The sequence below is a fragment of the Podarcis bocagei genome (assembly GCF_964188305.1).
Source record: "Podarcis bocagei genome assembly, chromosome: 3".
NCBI classification, from domain to species: Eukaryota; Metazoa; Chordata; class Lepidosauria; order Squamata; family Lacertidae; genus Podarcis; species Podarcis bocagei.
In genome coordinates this window covers 46,395,929-46,417,114 of record NC_138127.1, presented here as the reverse complement: position 1 = coordinate 46,417,114, position 21,186 = coordinate 46,395,929, and the positions used below count along the sequence as shown (strand labels likewise).

The 21,186-nt window shown below is 45.2% G+C and overlaps 1 protein-coding gene across 1 annotated transcript in view; it reads left to right on the top strand.

Moving 5' to 3' along the window:
- SGK1 (serum/glucocorticoid regulated kinase 1) overlaps positions 1–21,186 on the top strand; it is a 74,570-nt gene that overhangs the window by 38,084 nt on the left and 15,300 nt on the right. The window contains exon 3 of the mRNA XM_081187724.1: positions 10,160–10,235. Within this exon, the coding sequence (XP_081043850.1) occupies positions 10,160–10,235 (76 nt within the window). The remainder of the gene's footprint in view (positions 1–10,159; positions 10,236–21,186) is intronic.

The window sequence follows — 21,186 nt, the reverse complement described above, 5'->3', positions numbered from 1 at the left end:
TGACCAGGTAGAGCTTATGGAGGCTAATAAAAATTTTGACTATTTATACACATGTCATCCAGTCTTAAAACCCAAAATCAGTTTTTAAAAATAACTAAATCTACATTTGGGAGCAATTAGAGCATGGGTATTTCAGCACCCCTCATTTTAAAATCCAACAGCAGCTGGTTTGCAAAGTGTTTGGTTTATGTGAGTTAGCAAAAACCAAAATCATCCCTCAAATTGTGAGCCAAAATTCTGAAATGGAAGCCATAGCTTTGGCCCATTTCCTAAACAGTCACTTCTCAATGACTAGGTTGACTGGCAATATAAATATTGTATTATAGTGGTACCTCAGGTTAAGAACTTAATTCGTTCCGGAGGTCCGTTCTTAACCTGAAACTGTTCTTAACCTGAGGTACCACTTTAGCTGCTGCCGCCACGCCACCACCATGTGATTTCTGTTCTCATTCTGAAGCAAAGTTCTTAACCTGAAGCACTATTTCTGGGTTAGTGGAGTCTGTAACCTGAAGCGTACGTAACCTGAAGCGTATGTAACCTGAGGTACCACTGTAATTAAGTTTTCCTAGCAAACCAGAGATTGAACTAACCCCTTTCCAGCCCTGGAGGAGTGCAGGGAACATTTGCACGACACATGCAGCCAACACACTAACGTGTCTCAACACACAGCTTGGAAAGCTCTGGCCTACATTTTATGAGCATATGCAGTCTGCAAGGTCTTAGGCTCTTTAAATTTTATTGAGGCACTTCCTCTGAACATATGTATCCCACTTCCGAGTACACACATGTTCTGACAAATGTTCTGAAAAACTAAGAACCAGCATTTTAAATTTAACCCAGAGGCCCAATGCCCAGCTGGCACAAGAACAGCTGAATATGCTCTTGGCTGCTAATGTGGCAACCTGCGTTAGTTGCACCATGTGATTCATCTTCAAGGGCCGCCCCATGCAGAATGCATGACAGTAGCCAGTCCTTGGTGTAACAAAGCACAGATAACTGTTAAGAAGTCTTGGCTATCCAGAAAGTGACATATCTGAGATATCAGATATAATTGATTTTTTAAACGAGTTTTTGGCCATTGCTTCTTCAAAAGCATCAGTGGATCCATTAGGCTGCCCAAGCTAAGTACCTACTTGGACAGAGCAGCAAATACAGTACAGAGATAGCAGGTATATTACTATGCCCAGTCTTTCTGCCATTCTAGTGCCTTATCATTCCTAAGAAGAAGATAAGGAGGTTTTATTGCAAAATCTGAGTAGTTTAGAGAGAGGATCTTCTGTGAGAGCAGGATGTTTGTTCTGATTATTAAATTGAAATACCATATCTGCTCCCATGGTTTCGTAATGGTTTGATATAGGGTTATTACGAAAGTTATTTAGATGCGTCAGAAGAACTGAACACAAAGAGTTTTAAAATGAGGCATGGGGAAGGAGAGCCAGCAAATGGGCAGGCTAAAATTATATGTAATTCCAATGAACACCATCAAACTGTGCGGCACGCAGCTGGTGCTCCTCCTCTTTCCCCCTCTCCTCCCCTTCCCCAATGCTTGATGACAGAACAAATGTCATTCCAAGGAAAGCTGGCAAATCTTTAGTATGACTCAGATCTGAGACATGATAGGTCAGGCGCCTGCTATGCAAATCAGCAGTGACTGCACTCAAGCATTATTAAATCCCACTTGAATCTGTTCAAGGGTTCTGAGGCATCATAGTCAAAAGCAAATACCACTGGTATGGGTTGGATTGCTGCCTCTTCCCAAGTGGAAAAGTAAAGAGGGCAGCACTAATCCGGAAAGGCGAATTTAAGCACGTGGGAATTAAGGGAAATCCATTCCTAAACTCTAAATCTGAATTTGTATGGGGCCCTTGATGAGTGATTGTTTAATATCCCAGGGTGGTATCCAGTGTTAGTCATAGTAAAAGCAAACCCATTGAAATCACTGGAGTTGGAGAAGCGCATTAATATCAGTGGGTCATCTCTGTGTGAGACTTACTGTAGTTGGGCATCACCCAACACACACACACACAGAGAGAGAGAGAGAGAGAGAGAGAGAGAGAGAGAGAGTTTGAAACTAATGAAGGAGAAAGCTTCTAATTAAAGTTACAAGGGACCTTTGCTGATTTGGATTTACATCTAGCTAAACATTATAATAAGGGATGCGGGTGGCGCTGTGGGTTAAACCACAGAGCCTAGGACTTGCCAATCAGAAGGTTGGCGGTTCGAATCCCCGTGACGGGGTGAGCTCAGTCCCTGCTCCTGCCAACCTAGCAGTTCGAAAGGACGTCAAAGTGCAAATAGATAAATAGGTACTGCTCCGGCAGGAAGGTAAACGGCGTTTCCGTGCGCTGCTCTGGTTCACCAGAAGCGGCTTAGTCATGCTGGCCACATGACCCGGAAGCTGTACACTGGCTCCTTCGGCCAATAAAGCGAGATGAGCCGCAACCCCAGAGTCGGTCATAACTGGACCTAATGGTCAGGGGTCCCTTTACCTTTACCTTTTAAACATTATAATGAAAGTTGTTGGCCATCAGGACAGAAACTAAGAGATAGTATAGCACTATTGTTCCTATTGCCTATGTTTGACTCAAACGACAATTCCTGACCAGGGTCTCAGGAGAAGGGGGCTGGCATTCTTCAGCTGCTGCTTTTCTTCCAGCAAAAACAGATCTATCCAAGAAACCCAGTGTTTGTGACACACAGGGGAGTAGGAAAGGGGGCGGTAGGGGCAGACCCGCCCCGGGTGATCTCACTGAGGGGGGGGGTAACATTCAGCGTGACTCCCAAGCCGTCGGGGTAAGGGAGGAGCTGCGCCGCTTTGCCATCAGCATTCCCCCCTTCCCTCTTAGTTTTGACAGCTTGGGGGAGGCTTGGGAGTCGCAGGTGGGCGGCGCACCGAATGTCCGTCATGGGTGGCTCGCTCTGCCCCCAGCTGCAGGGCCTGCATGCTGCTCCGGGCACCTGAGCGGCTATCCCATGCCTGGCAGGGCACCCTCTGCGCTACACCCCCCTCGGGAGCGCGCCCGCCCTGGGCAGAGCGGGCATATGCTCTGCCACTAGTGACACATTCATGATTTGAAAAGAGGTCTATGTTATGCTCAACACACAGCAATTTAAATGACCATTCTCTGTTCACAAAACTGTGCCCTTGGCCAGGTTCTTAATAATTTAATTATTAAGCATGAACAAAAGAAACATGTTAGGAAGCATTAGTTTGAAGGAGGGAGTGCTTTTCGTGTGCCTCTTATTGTATCAGAAATGTGTTTCTGAGTTGCACAAGGCAATTCTTTTTGACATTTAATGTCAAAATGTCAACATGCCAAAGTTACATGAGATTGTGATCTGTTTTCTGTTGAGAGGTTTTAAGAAATGAAGAGTCACTGGTATGGCATTCTAGTTAAGTTGTGCAAGGACTGGAAGGGTGCAACACTGGATTCCACTCCATGACATTTCACATGCTACTGCTGTTGAGGATCAATTTGAGCTGATCAGCATATTATAGGACCAGTCATTGCAGAGTAAATAAATACAGAATGCAGACAAGAACTTTCGGTAGTGTGTAACAAAGTGCCAGGGCCCTCAGGCCATGATCCTTGGACCTTGGTGTAAGAATAAGCATCCTAGAAGTGTCCCTGCATTCATCTGTGAAATTCTGGAGGCTGTAAGGAGTTATACCCATACTAGTACTATTACAGATTTGGGATACTAGAGTTTGGGGGTACAAAAGCGCCCATAATTCTAAAAAGTTTGTGAATGTTAGAAATTACTGAATGCTAGAAATTACTAAATGCTTGGGGTCTTCCCAGGGGTGGGGGTGGGGAGGAGTGAGAGACAGCTTAGCAGTGTAAAAATGCAGGCTAAGCTTGTTTTTCAGGGTATAGCCTGGGTTGTCATTAAGCATGACAAAGGTGTTGATAGCCATCAAATGAAGATGCTTGAGTCTATGGTAATGTGAATGTGATGTAGCACATAAAAAATGTGGTCCTTCTAAAAAGAGAGAGAGAGGTCTGGAGAAGGGGGGCAAGCAGAAGGAGGGGGTGTTGCATTTTGGCAAGGTGTTCTGGGAGGAAGGAGGGGAACAAAAGAGAGAACTCCATGCAGTACTGACTGGAGGATGCTGCAAAGAGAGAGCAGGGACCAAGACTGGATGTTTTTTTGGACCCAAGCTTGCTGAAGCTATGAAAGGAGTAATGAGGGATACTCTTGGGGTGTAATGTTCTTCACCCCCTCCACTGAAGGTTTTAGGTGTAGATATGTGTAAAATAAACCATATTTCTTAAAGACACTACTTTCTACTGTGCCTCGATTTTCCCAGCAGAAACACAACCTCTGGGTGAGCACCTGGAACCCCCTGGAATCTTGCTACCACTTCACAGATATTGGGGTGGCCTGCAACAATACAGAGCATCATTTACAGAAGCCAAATATCCTAAGCCTAACAGAAAGATTGTTCAAAAGCTTTTCCTGGCCACTGCATGCTTACATCTCATTAGCCAGAGAAAGGTTGAACAATGCCACTCTGCAAATATATGGCTAGAATAAGGCTCCCCATTGTTCTTCTGACTCGTGAGATGTAGATTCTCTTAACTCCATTCAAACTTTTTCGCACGCCTGGATTTTTCGAAGACTAAAGTGTTACGTTTTGGGAAAGCAACTGACAATGGAGTGCTTCTATGTAATATGGTGGAAAACTGAGTGATATCATGCCTCCGATCATTAAGTACTTCTGTCATTCGTCAATCACTATGCAAATTGTGGAGCGATGCTAAAGTTAGCCCAAGGCCATCATAGAGCCTGCAGGAAACAAGGTGTGTGCTACTCAACTGGCAGAGAGGGAGGTCTACCAGCAGAGCAGCACTTTCATTGCTGGACCCCACCCCCTGTACACCCGCAGAACGCTCTGCAGCAGAATGCTCTCTGGTGGGGTTCCAAAATGGGGTACGTTGGGGCAGCCAAGGCTTTGCAGGATCCAAAGTCCCCTTATTTCCTTGACTCCTGTCCAAAGTAGTTCCTAAATTATGCCAGCCCTGGCGTGGTGCAGTCGGCACACAGCTTCGTCTATATGGGCTTAATTGGGCTTAGCGAGACCTGCAGCTCAGAATGACCTTTGAATGTGACCTTAACTTTTTCAGCCCTAGCAAGTAACTTTTAGAAACTTTTCCACAGGTTTGATTAGCACATGCAACAGCTGTGCAAAAGCTCCTGTGCTGTTTTATCTGTACACCTGCCTGGGGCCTGCTGCCTATACACTTGCATGGACATTGTCCTTTTCAAATGGAAGTCATTTAACTCAAGGAAGTTATCTCAGTGGAAAATCCCAGTGCATGTGAACTCGCTAAGGAGACTCCCACTTTGCAATAGTCTTATCTTTGCCAGGATTTTTGAAAAGATAACATAGTTTACCCATCAGTGATTGCCCCACTGTACTCAAAATGAAACGCCTGGGCAAATAAAAACATCTTAACGTGTTGCCAAAAAGAGTCCCGTGTCAGCACCAGTCTTTTACCTTTGGGAGGCCATTCCAAAACTGGGCAACAATCACTGCAAATGCCCTCAGTGAATCCATAAAACATATTTTCTACAGACGGAACTCAGAGAATGGCTCATCGGATGACCTTAATGCAAACATTATGTACAAACAATCTGAACAGTTAGCTTTATGATAGTACTCAGGGAGTGATTAAAGACTTATCTATACAAGAACTAGCGCTGACTCAATATGATAGGTCATTTCAACTCATTCAAAGACTCCGTAACCAGTATTACTTGGTCACTAAGAACATCAAGAGAGCCCTGCTGGACCAGGCCAAACACCCATCTAGACCAGCATCCTGTGCTGACAGTAGTCAACCAGATGTAGCTCAGTTGGTTACAGCTTGGTGCTGATAACGCTAAGTTTTGCAGGTTTGAGCCCCATATGGGACAGCTGCATATTCCTGCACTGCAAGGGGTTGAATTAGATCAGAGCTTTCCAATTCATCAGGGTCCAATCCAACTCTACAATTCTATGATTCTAGCCTATGGGAAGGCTGCAGGCAGGATCTGAATACAATAGCATTTTCCCCACCTATGATTCCCAGCGACTGACATTCAGAAGCATGCTACTTAACCAAGCAGAAATCCCTACAAAAACATTTCCCCCTCCAGTCAGGGCCCAGGGCTTGTATCTACATGGTTGACCAAAAATTGTCCTTCAGATGTCTATTCCTCAGTCTGTAGTGTAGGGGTGGGGAACCTGTGGCCTTCCCGTTGTTGCTAGACTCCCAATTTCCATCAGTCCCAGCCAGCATGGGAGCTGGAACCCAACAACATCCAAAGAGCCACAGGATCCCCATTTCACAACAGCAACAACAACAACAACCTCTTCCATCTATTAAGGATGCATATTTGGAAGCAGAGCTGAAAATGTTCCTGGCAGCATCTGATGCTGATGGCTAAACATGTTGGCATCCCTGAATAGGCTGCAGCCATGTAGAAATGTGGTGCTGGCTTCTAATAATATCAGGGTGGGGGTTTCTTCCCCTGAGAAAGTACCACTACGGTCACACACAATGCAAGTAGAGTAAAATCAGGTTTTGGTAGACATGCTGTGGAAAAGATTTCAGACATTGGGTGGTGTTGTGGCACACACTCTCACATACCCATGTCCCTCACTCCCTTGGTCAGTGTTCAGCCATTACATGGTTGGCACTGGCCCTCCTGGTTAAGTATGTGAGATCGGAAGTGATGGTGCATAATTTCCAAGTCTTCTTCAAAGAGCCCTTCAATCTGGCCCTAAGGATGGGACATCTGAAGGCAGCAGGCTAACTTTGATGCCACAAAGCAGCTCTGTCCTCCAACACCTCACAACTGCTCCCTATCCCTCAGCATCTGTTGCCCAAGGTGCCCTGTTCACACTGCCTAAAGGTAGGGCCAGTCCTGCTTCCAGTTGATGGATTGGGCCAGAGCACATTTTCCTTCTGTTCTTAAAGTCAGCCTGACAAAGCCCAACATCCTGGGTCACGACACTGCCAGCACCCCACACATCTGCACTGATTATGACCACATGCTTGAGATGTACATGATTTTGTCTCCCTGAGCTCCACCATAACTCATAACCTCTCCATTGATGTTGAGTTGTACAATAGTATTGGCAAGGCAGCTATGGCAATGACTCACCTCTCTGAAAGACTATGGGAGAATGTGATGCTAATGACCAATACCAAGATGAAGGTCTACCAGGCTGGTGTGTTGAGCATGCTGCTTTATGGTAGTGTGATGTGGGCAACTTACAACCACCAGGAGCAATGCCTCAATGCCTTCCACATGCCCTGTGTCAGAAAGGTTTAGGGCATCACATGGCAGGACAGAGTCACACTCCTGTCTCAAAGACACTGGTTGTAAGCTTCTTTGGGGAAGCTTCTGGCAGCAAAATGCCCTATAATTTTAAATCCAATATAAAATATAAGTACTGGTATGGAACTGGTAAGAATTTTCCATGAGTCACTGTATTCTGCCAAACATTTCTTATTCCTTAGGTAAGAATCATTAAGGCCGATCAAATGAATACTTAAGCTCCTGTGTTCTATTTTTGTGGGTCAAAGTGCAACATACCTGGGAAACTGGAGACTCCGAGTTCAGTGTGTAATGATACGATAGACTGCACAGGGCTTTTGTCTCCTGATCGCCCATTGTCTTAACTGGTGTTTTAAAATATTTGACTACTTTCAGTAGTTATCTGCGAACGCTTAAGTGTGCCAAACAATCAAAGAGACGAAAAGACCCAGCCATTCCTATTAAGCAATTTGTCTGATTGTCCAAATTGACTTAGTCTAAGCAATATCAAGAGAAATCTAAGCAGGTACATTGGGAAATGCCATTTGAGTGCACGAAGAAGGCATGCAGAAAGCTCATGTTTTCTGGAGCAAAACTTTTCAAGGAACAAAAATCGAAAGAGCAATAAATGCAACTAATGGGCAAGTTCAAGAGGACAAGACTTCCAGCCAGTTCATATGGTCTTCAGTTATTGGGATGGAAGAAAAGCATTCCATGGTCATTTTCTTGTTTGGGGGCAGAATGTGGTGGGGGAAGAGTTAGCATTCGTGAATCAATGCCTTTTTTCAACCTAGTCATAAGTAGACCACTGGACAAAATATTTCCTCACTATTTATGAAATTCATGTACTGTCCACAGAAAGAGTGGTGATGCTGAGAGTGTTTGGTTTCATGTCCTGAAAGCACATAAATATGCTTCCCATCTGGAGGTTGATTGATATATATTGATATCAATATATATATTGATATAAACAATATTTATGTCCAATTTTACACCATTGTAATTTAACAGTACTTTTCGTCCATGTGCTTTCCTAGCCTTGGTATTTAGAAGATGTCAGTATATCTAGATCTAGATCTATCTTCCACAAATTTGCATATAATCTGACACAGGGAATTTCCAGATGCAGGTAAATAGGTTTAGGTCCCCCCCAAAAAAACTCTTAAGTTTTATGTGTGTATACACTTGTCTCTGGGAACCAGACTACACTGTCCCACCTCTTCAGAGCAGAGTGCAGGTACACCTTCTGAGGGTGTCAGATAAACTCTACTTCACCACCACACAGCAGCAATACTCGTGGGGAAAGAAGGGGCTTCTCTCCCCTCAGTCATCACTGTGGTGGGGTGGGGGATGTGACCTACTTTATACTCCTCTATTTGAAGACCATCCAAAGCTAGTCCTTTTGTTTGAATAGCTGTTTGGTCCAAGTCTGACTTAATGATAAGGAGCCACAAGAAGTGAGAGCAGAGGCCTTGAGGTTGCCCATCAGTTGTTAGCACCTGGGTTGCAGATTAAGCAGGCACACATTTTCCTAGCCTTCCCTGCCATGGCAAGATTTACCAGATTGCTATTTAAATTGTATAAATCATTTCTACATTTGCATTTATACATAGAAGGAGCATATGCACACTTAATGCAAATCTGTGTCCCTGTTATGATCCTATTTTTGGTGATGTGTATAATGACCAGGACGCGGGTGGCGCTGTGGGTAAAACCTCAGCGCCTAGGACAGGGGTCTGCAACCCGCAGCTCCGGAGCTGCATGTGGCTCTTTTACACCTTTGCCGCGGCTTCGGGGCGGATACTAGTGAGGGGAGGAGGCGCATTGTGCGCCCCAACACTCCCCACTGTGGCGGGCGCTGTACTGGCTGTGGCGTCGCATGGGGGCGGTGCGTGCGTTAGTCACGCACCATCCCAACGTCACCTTCCCGCCCGCCCGCTACATTGTAAGGGGCATGTACGCTCGTCACTGTTTTGAAGGGGAGTGAAGAACACACACACACAAAAAGGTAACTTGTTAATTTAACGTTTATTTCTATGAGGAGGAGTAATTCTGAGGGGTCAAACAAAGAAATAATTAAAAAAGTGACATAAAAGTTATTTTTATAATGACGAGTTTTGCGGCTCCCAGTTGTTTTTTCTTCGGAAACGGGTCCAAGTGGCTCTTTTTGTCTTAAAGGTTGCAGACCCCTGGCCTAGGACTTACCGATCGCATGGTCGGCGGTTTGAATCCCTGCGGCGGGGTGCGCTCCCGTTGCTCGGTCCCAGCGCCTGCCAATCTAGCAGTTCAAAAGCACCCCCGGGTGCAAGTAGATAAATAAGGACCGCTTACTAGCGGGAAGGTAAACGGCGTTTCTGTGTGCGGCTCTGGCTCGCCAGAGCAGCTTTGTCACGCTGGCCACATGACCCGGAAGTGTCTGCGGACAGCGCTGGCTCCCGGCCTCTAGAGTGAGATGAGCACACAACCCTAGAGTCTGTCAAGACTGGCCCGTACGGGCAGGGGTACCTTTACCTTTTTTTATAATGACCACAACTACCGTAAGTCTTTCGTTTACACTTTTCCTCCCTGAACAACTAACGAGAATTTTCCTTTGCCAGAAGGAGACCAGCTGGGTATGGGCAGGCAGTCTGACTGACAGGGCTGAGATAAGATTCTCCCTCAACACTGTGTGAAGAAATCTCATAAACTTTACATAGAAACTATATCACAAAATAGAGGGTCCACACTTCAATGCACAACTGTATACAATACACCTGTATACAATACACCTGTGTATTTAAAAGGTTTCTTTGGAGTAGAAAAATGTTTCAGATGTTTCAAGATACGTTTTGTTCCTTCTGCTTTATAGGTGAAAGAACTTTACAGTAAAGAAGATCTGTTGGCTCAACCTGATCAGAGAACTTTCTGGACTAATGATGAGTCAGGTGAGGATTTAACAAGTAAAGGCATATTCTTCAGGATGCTGCAGTCAGTATTAATATTGCACTGTTTTGAAACCTGTGCAGTAATATGCATACACTGCATCCCAAACTAACATATTTTCTTCTTCTTTTTAAGTGTGGTGGTGGTTTGAGCCTGCAAAAGAGGGTTTGCATTGAGGGTTACACTACATCAGAATAATGATGGAAGAAAATCCCTACTGGATCAAAGAAAGGGTGTCTCTAGTGCAGGATCCAGTTTCCCACAGTGGCCAACCAAATGCCTACGGCAAACTCTGCCAATCTGAGGCCTCTTTCCACGTGCTCCCCAGTAATTGATATTCAGAGGCAGACTGCTTTAATATTGGAAGCAGTGCCCAGCCACCATGACTATGAGCCATTGATAGCTTTATTCTCTGTAATTTTGTCTAGCCTCCTTTTAAGTTGGTGGCCGTGCATTTTGTGGAAGAAAATTCCATACCTTAACATGCACTATGACCATTTGTATCACCTATATTCTGTCCAGCCCCATGAACCCATTAGGTTTTGGGCCCAGGATCTGGGTCTCACTTAGATATTTAGCAGAACAGTTGGCTGGATGAATGGTCTGGTGGTTATGCAACCAGTAGCAGGGTGCTAAACCCAAGCCAATAATATTTAAGGAAATCTGAAACTGAAATCTGCATAGCAGAGTGACTGGGAACACTGCTTAAAGGGAATCTCTCGGACTGATAAGGCACAATAAGGCTACTGCTAACTTAAGCAATCCGAGAAGAGTCGCTGTTTCATTGCCCATTTAGTTTATCATGTTCTAACCCTATTATGGCATTTTTACAAAAGTGCAGTAATCAACTTGAGGGCTCCAGCATTTGTTACTGTTCAGCTGATAGGCGCCAAAGTGGGTCAGTTCTAAATGAACTGTATCTAATTGAAATGGTCAAGTTCACTTTAAGTCCTTAAGGCTTTGTTCACATGAGATAACTTCAGTCCTTTTTCTCCCTCTTTAGTCTGTCCCCCAGGTAGATTGCTTTACATAGGGCAGTGTTTCCCAACCACTGTTCCGCGGCACACTAGTGTGCCGTGAGATGTTGCCTGGTGTGCCGCGAGATGTTGCCTGGAGGGAGGCGGGTGAGTCGGGCGGCGAGAGGCGGGGCGGCGGCGGCGAGGAGAGGCCGCCCAGCGAGGGGCTCTCGCCATCTGCCTGCCTGGCTGCCTGCGAGCTCGGCGGGCAGCGCCTCTGTCCGCAGCGCCCGCCTCGCGGCTCTCATTCCCTGCCCCTGCCAAAGCTCACCCAGCCAAGCCGCGCTCTCCTTCCTGCATCGCTTTGCTGCCTCCTCCCCCCCCCCCCACCCCCAAAGCTTGGAGGTTCCCCGGCAAGGGGGAGGGAAAAAATTGAAACTTACACTTTCGTGCGTCCCTCCCGGCGTGACGCTGCGCGCTGACGTCACGGGGCTGTAATGGTGGTGTGCCTCGAGATTTTTTTCATCAAACAAGTGTGCCTTTGCCCAAAAAAGGTTGGGAAACACTGACATAGGGCACCTGATTGGTGGTGGTGGTAGAGTAATTCCTGGGGGGGGGGGATGGATTGGATCACAGCAGAGCAATATATTCATGTGAAAAAGGGTTGACGCTAAAGTCTTCTTCCCTAGCTGTATGATGATCAGGGGAGGGGATTTTTTTTAATAATAATAATAATAATAATAATAATAATAATAATAATAATAAAAATTTTATTTATATCCCGCCCTCCCCAGCCGAAGCCGGGCTCAGGGCGGCTAACAACACTAAACACTTTTTTCCAACTCGAGGACTATATTTCTTTCTGTGCAACCTTCTGGGGCCACATACCAGTGGTGGTTGGCAAGGCCAGAAGCAAGTCAGTGAAGCAACTAATGTTCATTTTAATTGGTACAATAGGCATGTTTCTACATACAGTGATACCTCTGGTTGTGAATGGGATCCGTTCCGGAGGCCCGTTCACAACATGAAAAGAGAGCAACTTGAAGCGCCGTATCTGTGCAGGTGCGTGGCGTGATTTGGTACTTGTGCACATGCGCGAAACGCGATTGGCGAAACCTGGAAGTAACCCTTTCCGGTACTTCCAGATCGCCGCGGGACGTAACCTGAAAGAACGTAACATGAACCAAATGTAACATGAGGTATGACTGTACTTTCACACACCACTCTCTAATCTATATCCATGTGTTCCATCCAGGAAAAAATGCTCAAGGGGGGTGCATGGCAGGACCAGCAAGGGGCTGTGAAGAGAGGAGGTGTGAGGCCTGGTCCTGAGGACCAGACAAAGAGGCCTAGGCAATCACCTAGAGCAGGCATCCCCAAACTCGGCCCTCCTGCTGTTTTGGAACTACAATTCCCATCATCCCTGACCACTGGTCCTGTTAGCTAGTGATAATGGGAGTTGTGGTCCCAAAACATCTGGAGGGTCGAGTTTGGAGATGCCTAATCTAGAGGGATTACAGGCATCTTCATGGCACCATGTCTATGATGTAACAAAATATGCACAGATTTGGATATATGTGTCTTCACCTTTACTCCTGGGATGCAGCTGTTTGACTAAGGTCAAACACCAGGATCTGGAGGGTTCAGGATTCAGACTGAACCACTGGTCGTGTGTGTGTGTGTGTGTGTGTGTGTGTGTGTGTGTGTGTTTAATATCCTATTCAACCTCAGTAAGTCAGGTCATACTGCATCTGTGATTGTATAGGTTGCCAGATAGCCTTGGATTATCAGCTTCAGCTTCTGTTTTTTCTGGCTGCTCCATGGCTCCAGTTGAGTGTTTGCTCCTTTAGGCTCCCTGATAATATTTCCATTTTAGTGCTTCCAGCTTGACTTTGAAGTTAACCTGTCTGCTGAATCATCCAGGGGACACGCTTGTCCCTGAACCTTTGGCAGACAGTTTCACTCCTCAGGGTGTCTTTTCCACTGGAATGGCTGGAATGCAACTTTCAGGTGGAGAGTGTTTGGATTTCTGTGTAAAGCAGCAAATAGCTGGAGAATGGTCCTGGGAGGATTTGCTGTCAGTCTAGTACTTGTAATTTTCCACAGGCATGTTCTGTATTCTGCATGCATCTGTCACATGAACTGGCAGAGTCCCTGACATTGTCTGCAAGTTCCCCGTGACTGACTGCTGTTGAAAGTTTTTATTTTATAGCATTGATGCATTCCCCGCCACATCTGAAAAGTTGCACCAGAAATGGCCATAGTTTGGTGGTAGGTCATATACTTAGAATGCAGATGATCCCAGAATCAATCCCTTGTGTCTCCAGTTAGGGGAAGTTGCGCCAGGCAGTGTAGACAAGATGACACTGCACTAACTAGGCCAGTGATCTGGCTTACTGCAAGGCAATTTCCTCTGTTTCTACGTGATGGTCAGAATTGTCTTTGGCAATCCCAATATCCAGCCCCACCCCCAGACAATATCTAAACTCCAGAGCTATTTTCACTGAAGGCTTGTCCTGCTGCCTCTGCAGGACTCTGCATTTTAGTTGGCAAATCAACTGGAAAGATGCTTCATAGGCAGGATTATTTCCAGTACACAAAACTCTTGGCTTCATCGAGAGCCATTATATTTTTAGGCGGAGACAAATGATCATAGATGCATAGAATAATATAACCATGAGGCTCAAAGGAACTCCTTTGAATAGGAACTTGTCCAAAGCCCAGGGAGGAACAAGAAAAAAATATAGTTGTGCCATGCAAGAGATAGTTTCCTTGACATCTGGTGGATTTAACAACCGCCGTTACTGATTGAAGGCCAAACTAGGCATGACATTAATAGTGCAAATGCAAAAATGTGTGAATGCCATCAATGGTCAGGAATCAGGATTTTTGTTGTTGTTATGTAAAGAGTAGCAGAGAGGAAACTTTTTTTAAAAAATCTTTATTTATACAACAACAAAAACACACACAAAGAAACACAAATACAAAATTACACACAAATTACAAAAATAACCATAGACACATAATTTTCTTGGCAAACAATAAAACATCTATTGGTCTTAACACTAAAGACCCAACTTCCTGTCTATTCCATATTTCAAATTCATATTACTTATTGCCAATACACATTTTCATAATTAAACTGATTCTCAATAAATCTAATTTCTTCTATCTACCTAGCAACTATTACTGAAGTTCCTCAAATGCTGCAACAGAATTTAAACTACTATATTTATTTTTCAGATATTCTTTAAAAACCTCCCATTTAGAAAGGAATTCCTGTTTTGATTTATTCTTTATCTTTTCTGATAAACCATCTAATTCGGCATATTCTGTCAGCTTTTGGATCCAATCTTGTATAGAGGGGATTTCATTACTCTTCCAGAGAGAAAATAAAAAAATTCCTTCCAGTAGCACCTTAAAGACCAACTAAGTTAGTTCTAAGAACTAACTTAGTTGGTCTTTAAGGTGCTGCTGGAAGGAATTTTTTTTATTTTGACTATGGCAGACCAACACGGCTACCTATCTGTAACCTCTTCCAGAGAGGAAACTTAAGCAGCCTCAGGTCCATGGAAAGTGCAGAGGAGAAGTTCAACTCTTTATCTTTCTTTCACAATCTTGTCAAGATTGCTTCTCCAAAGCTGCTTTTTGCATTTTAAGGGAATCCTCCAATGGTGCCTCTTCTTTTTCTTTTCTTTTATTTTATTTTTCTTTTATTTTTATTTTTTTTGCTTCTGCATTCAGTTTGTGCCATGCGGTGTAATCTTGATGACATTAGGTTATCCATCTGGGTGGGTGTGGGTGTGTTGGGTTACTCTTCCACCTTACAATCCTGAGATTCTAAATACCACTCAGCAGTAAATGTTTGTTTTTGCGCCAGGTTGCAGGATGATCAGTGTGGTACTTAGGCAAATGAAAATCAAACGGCACGGTAATAATGAGATCCTCAAATAGTGGAAATCAATTTAGCTAACTGATAGTGGAAATCAATTTGCCATCCTTTTCATTTTGACTATCACATCCTGAGAAATATGATTGCAGGGAGATAATTGCCGTAGGAAGCCAGGCCCTTATGTGCATAGAACATAGGAGCATGTAATTACTTGCTGAGAATTAAACAGCAGCGTGAATGATGCAGTGAATAATAATCTAAGACTTAACAACAGCATACCAAAAGCATGGCTACTAGGCTATAATGGTAACGACAAGTACAGGATGTTTTTCTGGCATACATCTCTTTGTCCAAAAAGACAAGATTTGTGTTGCCTTGTTTAAAATGGCAATGTCACTGGAAATTTCCCCTCCTTCTCTTTCTCTCTCTCTTTTAACTCTGCCCCTTGACTGTGTCAGCTGTGTAATCGGGGTTGGGACCATGGCACATGTGGAGGAGGTGCTGATGCCCAACAAAGGGCAGACCCTGTCCCAGAGCTGCTTTCTGTTGGAGAGTAAAGACTCCATATGCGGTGGTGAGGATTCTCCTATACAGTTGGACAAATGAGTGTTGTTGGGACTGTGGCATAGGAGGAAAGCTTTGCCTCCTGCCTTATAACTTATCATGGTCCCTGCTTGAGTTAAAGAAAGAGATAAGCAACTTCTACTGAAGCATTTAGCATCTCATGCAGTTTGGCCCTGTGTTGATTAACGAGGTGCCGTGTACTCAAGTAATCATTAAATATAATTAAACATGCAGATTTCCAAATGTGGGACCTTTTGAGATAAGGAAGGAAAGGACAGGAAGGAAAGGAAACTTTACAATTTAATGAGCAAAAGCTCGTCAGCATTGCTTAAAGCAAAATGGCTAACTAGTAGACTTCCAGATGTTGCTGGATTTCAGTTCCCACCATCCCTGTCCATTGACTAAGCCAGGCATCCCCAGACTCAGACTTCCAGATGTTTTGGGACTACAACTCCCATCATCCCTGACCACTGGTCCTGTTAGCTAGGGATGATGGGAGTTGTAGTCACAAAACATCTGGAGGGCCAAGTCTGGGGATGCCTGGACTAAGCCAAGCTGGAATCCAGCAACATCTGGAGAGTCACAGAAAAGCCACTCCTGTTTGAAACCAGGTGTCCATCTTTATCAAATTCTTCATTCCACCAAAACACAGTAAATAATCTTAGCAGAAATATGTTTGGCCTAGAGCAGTGTTTCCCAACCGGTGTTCCGCGGCACACTAGTGTGCCGTGAGAAGTTGGCTGGTGTGCCGTGGGAGGGAGGCGGGCGAGTCGGGCGGTGAGAGGCGGCGGCGGCGAGGATCCGCGTCGAGCCGGGGGCGGCTCCGCGGTGGTGGTGCCGAGGTTTCTCTCTCCATTCTCCCCTCACACACACACAGGATCAGCTGACAGGACCCAGCCAATGGGGCGGCGGCGGGGCAGCGCGTGCAAAAGGGAGGAGCGCGAGACAGCGGACGAGGAGGAGGCCGGCATGTCCGGGCAGCAGCAGCAACAACAGCAGCAGCAACTCCCGGCGACGGCTCCTAAAGCCCCGGGCAACCCTACTCACTCACCGGCCTCGGCCGCCCTCCTGCTCCACCCGCCGCCACCTCCCCCGCCGCCGCCGGCCACCTCGGCCCCGCCGCCGCCCCCTCCTCCGCCCGCTATCGCCGCCACCACAACAGCCGCCGCCGCCTCAGCTGCCGCTGTCCCTCAGTCCCTCGCTTTGCTGCCTCCTCCCCACCCCCAAAGCTTGGAGGTTCCCCGGCAAGGGGGAGGGAAAAAAATTGAAAACTTTCACTTTCGTGCGTCCCTCCCGGCGTGACGCTGCGCGCTGACGTCACGGGGCTGTAATGGTGGTGTGCCGCGAGATTTTTTTTCCTCAAACAAGTGTGCCTTTGCCCAAAAAAGGTTGGGAAACACTGGCCTAGAGCACCACAGCTTGATCACAGACACTCCAGTAATGTCCGATTCCAGCTGCTCTCAGCACCTTCCAGCAGGCCAGTGGTCAGGAATTATAGTAGTTGTGATCCAGCAACATTTGGAGGGTCACAGGTTCTGCACTTGGCTACTGATGGAACATTTGAGACTTTCCTTAATTTGGTTCTTTCTATTTTCTGTGGAGCTTCTTTCAGTGCAGGCTACACTGTTGCAGCAGCACATGGAATATGCATTGCCTTCTTCAGTTACAAGAATTAAAGATGCGTGGCGATAACATTGCCAGTGATTTAATAACGGCACTTATCCTATCCTTGTCCTATGGCTGTAGTACTGTTGCGGTTACATTTTTCCACCAACCAGCTTGTCTTCAACGGATCTGTGCTAATTGATGTGTGCACAGCTATTATGCGTGTGTGTTGATCCTTCTTAATAAACACTGACTAAGGTATGAATGGAAGCAATTGATGGGGGGGGGGAATTGCTCCAGGTGCAGCCAAGGTAATTGGCCCAGAGAACTGTGACCGTGTGGTTGCAACATCCAAAGGCAAACATTCCTCAAATAACTGGGTCAACACTTCAGGCATTGCCTGACTGCAAATCTTTCGTCAGGATGACCTCAGACCGGCTGAAGCACAGTGGGCCTACGCATACTTTTCAAGTGGGAGCATGGTTTGACATACACATACATAATAAGTGTTTGTTAACAACAAAGTGGGGATCACCACAGTAGTTACAAAGGCTTATGTGAATGCTTATGGGGGTAATTTCAGATGAGATCTGAGTGCTTTAGAAAGGGACTTAAGCAATCTCGCTTTCAGATAAGGCTCAACACGTTTTTCTGTGTTTGCTTTACAACCCTCTTGCAAGCAGCAGAAGCATGGCTTCAAGTCTGGCTACATAAACAAATTAACTCCTTTGAAGCTATGACGTATTTCTTGCATTTTAAACCTGGGGCCCCATCTCAGAAACAGCTATCCATTTTTCACAGATACTTACACCAGTAATAACAACTTTCAGGATGAATTCAGTGATGAATTTAGAGATAGGCTACAACCATCTTTAAACACACACACTGCTAAACTGTTGCTAAACTACATGTCCTATCAACCCTGAGCATTGGCCATGGCCTTTTCGGTAGTGGCGCCCGCCCTGTGGAACGCCCTCCCACCAGATGTCAAAGAGAAGAATAACTACCAGACTTTTAGAAGACATCTGAGGGCAGCCCTCTTTACGGAAACTTTTAATGTTTAACAGACTACTGTATTTTAATACTTTGTTGGAAGCCACTCAGAGTGGCTGGGGAGGCCCAGCCAGATGGGCGGGGTATAAATAATAAATAATTAGCTACCAACATGAGTTTGACCAAACTGTGGGAGACAGTGGAAGACAGGAGTGCCTGGCGTGCTCTGGTCCATGGGGTCAGGAAGAGTCGGACACAACTAAATGAATAAACAACAACATTATTGTTGTTGTTGTTGTTGAGGCTGATGAATTTCTCCACCTCTGGCTGAAAGGGTCCTACTATAGGTTGTGCATTCGCTCAGGGGACATGTACCTAAGGGCACATGTCTTCTGTCATCTAATCTATTTTCCCCTTTGGGTCCCCACAGATTCCCTTGGCTCCTGATGCTCAGCAGAATCATGAGGGTCTGTGTGCCTGCACAGCTCCCAGGCCTTCGTTTTGGCTGGGCTTTTGGTCCCACTTAAAAGGCTCTGAGACAGAGGTGGTAATGGAACAACTCTCTGTCAGGCAGATGGATAGATGAGATTAGCGTCCAGTTGCACATCATTAGAGCGTCCTGCTTGAGTAATGGAATAGGTTGAATGTTCTAGCATATGTCATTATGAGTATTGTATTTATGTCATTTATTAAACGTTCATATCCTACCTTTTGAGCCATAGATCCACAAAAATCAGGAAACAAAAAGAGAGAGTAAAAAACTAGAATTCAGAAAGTATTAAAACTGCAATACAGCACAGCACAAAATGCTATAGTACACCCTGTGTGTTGCACCAGGTATGACATAAGGGCTACTTCGGTGTTTGAATGTGGAGTTTCCTATACAATGTAAATTAAGGTGGGGCAATATTCCTTCTCCATGCTATTCCAATGAAGCCTAGCAATGGGGACTCCCTGTCTTGATCTAATCAACTACAAGGCAGACAGTCCCTATCTCTCGCCTTTATTTTCTGGGGGAGGGGAGGAACAGGCCCATATACCTAGACTTCCATTATGCTCTGTTCACAATTACAAGCACCACACATTTCAGAGTCTATAGACACTTCTTATATATCGTTCATGAGACTGTTCACAATACCCTGATCGGCAATCACTAATCAGCAATGAATCAGAAAGTCCAACGTAACACAGAGAAAACCTCTTTGCTAGAGCCAATTGCAAACCACGTGGGCATTCCAGACCATTGTTTCCTCATGTCCATTAATAACTTTTGACAGGGAGAAAAGCTTGCAAGTGTGGGTTTTCAAATGCAGGTCCAATTGAGACTGGCACTGATCCCCATTTCCCTTCTGAGTCTTCCATTGTTCGGCAAAAGATTCCTGCATTGCAGGGGGTTGGGCTAGATGATCCCTTATGGACCCTTCCAACTCTGCAATCCAATGATTTACAAAATTCTCCACTTGGAAGCCCCCTAAGGGCTGGGTCATGCAGGCAGCAAACAGACCATCACCTCTGGGAGTGCACCAGGTCACCACCAGGTCACAATTCTCTGATAACTGCAGCTAGTTTAACAACCAACAATAAGGGAATATTGGAGCAATACTGAAAGTATCAGATACTTTTTAACTACAGGTCACGCCAGCTAAGAGATGCTGTAATTTTCCGTGTTGGGGAATTACTTTCTCCTAGTTCAGGGCTCATCACTTTATGATCCTGCACTTCCAATCCCCTGGCATTAAAGCTTCTTATTGACAGTGCCATAAACCCACGATATGGCCAGCAGCAAACTGAAATACTGTAAAATAGGTAGCAAATTTATCTTTGGCAAAATATGGCACTCAAATGAAATCCATAGAAGCTTTCCCAGCCAATATCAATCTCCTTGCTGGAGAAGTGTCCAGCAGTCTTTCAGCAGCCTCCTGCTATTGCAATAATTAAATTGATTATTATTAAATCTATTAAATGTGTCCTATTTATTGTCAACAGCTTACATGTACACTGCCAGATCCATTCTGCAGCTTAGGAAAAGCAGTGAAAACGAGGCCAACAGTCTCAGTACGCTAAACAGGACTAGGAACCACAAATCACCCAGACTGAGTTAGTTGAGATTAATTCTTCCCATTGAAATCAATGGAACTTCACTTAGCTGTGTGACTGATTTGTCACATTTATTTCAATGGGGCCAAAGCACAGCTAAATTATTCTGCATCCAAGTCTTGTTAGTTTGAGGCCATTACTTGCAAGTAGGCCCACTGATTCCGGGGGGGGGGGTATTTACACACACACTTGTTGTCGTTTAGTCGTGTCCGACTCTTCGTGACCCCATGGACCAGAGCACGCCAGGCACTCCTGTCTTCCACTGCCTCCCGCAGTTTGGTCAGACACACACACACACACACACACACACACACACACACAAAACATAGCCTAAGCCAAAGGGCACTTAATGTGGAAACAAATTGCTTTCTGATCAGTGGGACTTGTTTACATGTAACGGGGTCTGATCCAACAGAAACAAGAACAAAATCATAACTAAGATCTCTTGAGAGCAAATGTCTGGGACATTAGTCATGACTCTCTTTAAGTTGCTGGTTTGGACCGCTGGTGTCCTGGCATACTTATCTGGAAGCAATACATTCTTCTGGAATTAATGGGTCTTACTTCTATGTAAACATTTTCAGATTGGGGATCTACTGGTGTAAACTCAGTGCTTTGGCTTAAATGGATATTTGGCTTGCAGGAGCATCAGTCCTCAAGCCTTTGAAAAGAGCTGTTGCATATGAAGCCTGATTTGTGACATGATTTGTGACCAGTTGGATGAAGCTATGTATAGATACATCTATTCTAGGTGCTTTGTAACAACAAAAACCACCACCACCACCACCACAGATACATCTCAGAGTGATTTGCTGGGGCTAGCAAGAGCTTGCACCTCTGCCAGTG